Consider the following 4,782-nt stretch of genomic DNA (forward strand, 5'->3'; position numbering starts at 1 on the left):
TTGTAAACATACGTTTAAAAGCATATTGATTAACAAAATGAGACTTACATACATATTGGCATCCACTTAAAAGTGTTGAATTTTTCTTAATTTAAAATAATATATAATGGCAGGAGTTTTTATAACATACTTGACTTCATTCACTAACTGATGATATTCATCCTAATTTCTTTTCCATCCCCATTACCCCTAATTCTATCCCCTGAGATCATATCCAGTGCCTCTCTTCTCTTGATATTTAGAATCCCCATACACAAGTACATAAATATTAAACTGCAAGAAAAGATAGGATAATATTCTCCATTTAACTTAATATAATTTTCTGAATTGATAATAGACTCCAACCAGTGCAAGGCACTCTACAGAGGCTAAAAAGATTACATGTGGAATGTAATAAGCAAGTATAAAATAAAATGAAGGAGTATTAAAAGATCATGTATCACACTGAGAGGCTACTTCTTCACTCATCACTTTGTAAAGCATATTGTCTTGTACAATTGCCAACTGCCTGAAGAACCAGGGGAGCTGGACCTCAGTCACTTTAAAACATTTTTATAAAAGGAGAAGCAGCCTGTATTATTCCTGATCAGCTGCAATAAACAGTTTTATAGCATAGAAGTTTTACAGCCTAAAAATCCCCTTGAGCACAAGGATCAGTAATCACTGACTACCAGTCAAAAAATGGAAACTTAGACGTAGGAGACCAATTCCTTTATTTACACATGTGTAAATGACAACCCACTGGGGGCAAGAGAAGGTCTGATGGATTCTAAAATCTTAGGGAATAAGTCACAGAGAAAATGCAAACACAGCACCAAAGACTGCTTCTAAGACAAGTAAAGAAGGCAGAAGTGATGGGCCCATGTGTAGAGGCAACCATCTCCCTGGTGCTCAAAGCTGCCCCCTGACCCTCAAGATAGCTCCTTCCATGAAGTTTGCTCAGCATCATCTAATTACATTCATCACATCCTATCTCTCTGTGCACTGCAATGGCAAACCTGCATCTCATATCACATCACTGATCACAGCGCTTCAAGAACACATGGGGCAACAGAAGAAAGGGCTTACCGCTAAAATTTTATCTCCTTCTTGTAATCGGCCATCAAGGTAAGCTGCCCCATCCTTTTTGATCCGGCTGACATAGATGCTGCTGTCATTGGAAATGTACTGCTGATCTGTCCCACCAACAATGTTGAAGCCCAGCCCTGAGGCAAGCCAAAGAGAAAGCTGATGAGAAAAACCCAAAGCTTCACGCATTATTGCTGTTGTTAGAGACTATACCCTCCTACATTTTCCTGTTTTCTCACAATACTGGAACTCACAGCACACATATCTGCATCATCCTTTCCAGCCATCACTGTCTAGAAAAGTTATTCTCATGAAACTCGTCCTGAAAGCAGAGGAGAAATCCCGAATGCCTGAGGGCCCAGATGCTTCATTCCATAAAGCATCCATGAGTCGTTTTCAGGTGGGTATTAGGGACTACGGAGGGACATGCCATCGTTTTGAGATGCTGATTCAGCCCTCAGAAGCACAGCAGGAGAGGAAAGGAAAGCATTCTGCATTTCACAGGACGCTATAGTAAATCATTATCTTTGAACAACAAGAAAACATGCCTGAAGCATTTAATGAGGTGGGAAACAGAGTCAGGAAAGGCACTAGACCCTGTCTACAGATGAGGAAACAGGCAACAGGAGATGTGCTACCAGCTCAAGGGCACCTAGGACTCAGAAGGCTCCCCTTCCACATCTCAGAAGCTGGAACTGGCATCTTTCACCTCCAAGAATAAGATTACCTTAGAGACAGCTACTTCAAATTGTATGTAATCACTTTGTTCTGTTTCAGAAATTCAAAACACAACAGGAAATAAAGGCAAAGTTCCCAGATTTAAATTAAAACAAAAAGGAATGCAAATGCATTAAACAGAACTGATGTGCACTTCACATTTTTGTTACGTTTCATATTGTTCTTTGAAACAAGCCTCAGTTACAGATCTCTAGCTAGAATCAGCTGCTGGATTAAAGTGCAGTTAAAGATTAAGACTTCTTGTTTCATCAAAAAACAGAAGACCCACCTGTATTCAAAATCTGGAAAACTGCAGTTACAAGAACACATTCCCCACTGCACATGCATCTAAGTTTCTCCGTAAATAATAATATATGACAAGGGGTGGGAAAGATTCCCTAAGAAGAGACTTGCAATGAAAAAAGAAAGAAAAGTCAAGGAAAAAGAACAAAAAAACCCACCCCCAAACACACAATCAAAGTAAACAGAGAAAAAAAAACAACTTTTTTTCTGTCATAAAGCAGTCATCCAAAACTTATTATCATAACAGCTGAAGGGAAATTTTCCCCACTTTCAGCCAGGCTGATTTATTTTTCTTTCTTTTTTACTTTCTCTCAAAGTTAGGCCTAGAAACTTTGAGGAGAGTTGCAAATGAAAGTAAAACCACTTTGTGCCTGCTGGGAAGCAACATTTTAAAGCAATCATAGGAGATCAAAGGATGTATAAGATGAGTCATGCTATTTTAAATGTGCATCTACAGCTGGGAAGTAAAGAAATATTAACAGCAATCTTGACACACCTTTTTTTTTTTCCCCTCCCCTTCCTGGCAGCTTCAGACAAACGAGGAAGAAAATGGAAGCGGCAGCAGATTGAAGAAACACTGACATTTCATCTACGCTTATATCTATCCCAAGAAGGGACAGTTTTGCACAATAACACACCCTTCAATGGGAATTAAAACAAACAAAAACCTAAACATTATTTGCCATGAAGCCAATAACCTGGGAACAGGGGGAATCAATACTATAGAAAGTATAAGGTTTAACCAACATTTATTGAAAAGTCAGGAAGTTGCAATCAGAGTTTCAGAGTACATTGATTCTCTCTCACATATATTTAAAAACCCATAAATATATATATACGATAAAGTATATGTTTTGCAAGTTTTCACCCACAATTGGAAAAATAATCAAAAGTCACAACTTTCATCAGCAGAGGCAACATGAGATAGGAGCAGATTTTTGTGCCAAAAAGAGGCAGCAGGTGATACTAGACCAAGTCAAGTATTCACAGGGCTTTTTCACTGTGTTTTTCCTTTCCAGCACTTAAACTTCTACTCTGGCTAAAAATATCTTCACTATCATTCCTTGAGCTCTGTGCTATTCTCCCCTTCCAGCTCATGTGGCCATAGAAAGAGACAAAGCAGAACTGGGAGAAAAGGAGCAAGGGGAAGAAGAGAGCACACGGCACTAAATCCCTTGTCTGCAGGGGACCAGAAGCAGAATAGCAGACCTTTAAAGGCAGGCTCTGGGCTAAACCTGTGAGGCTGCAGACTTCCCCATGCCTCATTTACCTCCCTGAAATGTAAAAAGTCACTCAAAAAGACATTAAAAAAAAAATCCTGATTGGTAGGATTAGGAAAGATTGAATAATATTGCAAATTTAACTGATTATTTAGTTTTCCAGAAAAACAGATTTTTCTGCCTAATTTCAGTCTAGTACTTCAGAAGGAAAATGGAAAAAAAGAAAAGACATACAGACACACTGTTTTGCCACGGTAAACTCGTACACCTCCTCAGCAAACTTGACACAGATATTTAGTATCAGACCTATTTTAAACAGTTGCAGTCCTATTAGAGACATTATGGGATTACACTGTGCTTTACAGATAACAGCATTTTGTTCCTTCCACAGAAATGAATAATAAGTCACATGGTAAATGTATCAAGGTTGTAAGGAGCTGTAGGACCTTTAAATCAAATTACATAGTTAGAAACCTAACTCTTAAAATACAGGGCCCATCTTAATGACAAGACAAATAGTAATCACATTTAAATTGACCTGGCCACGTTCAAGACCTCTCAACTCTGCTCTTCAACATGTCCTTCCACTGCTCTCAAAATTTTAGCTTTCCAAATGTACAGAAACAGCTTACCCATCAAAACCATCTTCATTAAGCAAATAATTTTCACTGACAAGCATTAATTCATTAGGTTGAGCTCGTGGCTGTGCTGGCAGGGCTACACAGCTTCAGACACACAGCTTTCAGTGCCGGGGGGGCAGGGGGCTGTCCAAGGGACTCACCCTTTGGGCTGTGATAGCCATCACAGGAGCCAGGACCAAACCCAGCCCTGCACAGGAACTACCTTCACCCTGGAAAAAGGAAAATGGTGCATACACCAACCATGTGGGTGCTGTGTGTGTCTGGGGGGCCCTTGGAGCCAAGGCTGGCCAGCAGCTGCACTGGCAGACGGGCTGCCACATTTTCTTTTATGCTCATTTTAATTAAAGAGAAGCACTCACACACCAAAGTACAACTCTTCCAGGAGCCTGTGGCTCCTTGGAGCCAGGACTTTTTTTCAAAGCCGTATGTTTGGTGCTAACTTGTCACATTTTTTAAAGTGTGATTTGAATGGCATGATAAATCCTGTAAAAATACAAGGGCAGAAGGCATCTGCAGGCTTCCATGAGAGCACTCGCTGCTGCGCCAGGAAAAGCAAAGCCAAAAAAACCGCACCATAGACTGCCCTGCCCCTTTCCCATCCAGCCAGTGCTCCTCTCACTCACGACCCGAAGTCCCCTCTAAAGCTACCCCGAACAACAGGAAGCTGACACTACAGGGTACAGTAACTTTGGCTAACATACTTCGAAAAGCCCCCTAATCTGGGGTCTCCAACACGGCTGAGCGCTGGGCACTTACCTGAAAGCAAGACGAGCTGCACCAGAGATGGCAGCTCCTATGAAGAGCAGGTGTGGAGTGTTTGACCCCAGACACCA

At 40.8% G+C, this 4,782-nt stretch overlaps 1 protein-coding gene across 1 annotated transcript in view; it reads right to left on the reverse strand.

Annotated features, from left to right (window-relative positions):
• The window catches only part of SYNJ2BP (synaptojanin 2 binding protein), an 8,593-nt gene that overhangs the window by 1,713 nt on the left and 2,098 nt on the right, over positions 1-4,782 (reverse strand). The window contains exon 2 of the mRNA XM_029087414.1: positions 1,069-1,205. Coding sequence (XP_028943247.1) covers positions 1,069-1,205 — 137 coding nt within the window. The remainder of the gene's footprint in view (positions 1-1,068; positions 1,206-4,782) is intronic.

This window comes from Antrostomus carolinensis, unplaced genomic scaffold (assembly GCF_000700745.2).
Source record: "Antrostomus carolinensis isolate BGI_N321 unplaced genomic scaffold, ASM70074v2 scaffold8541, whole genome shotgun sequence".
Lineage (NCBI taxonomy): Eukaryota > Metazoa > Chordata > Aves > Caprimulgiformes > Caprimulgidae > Antrostomus > Antrostomus carolinensis.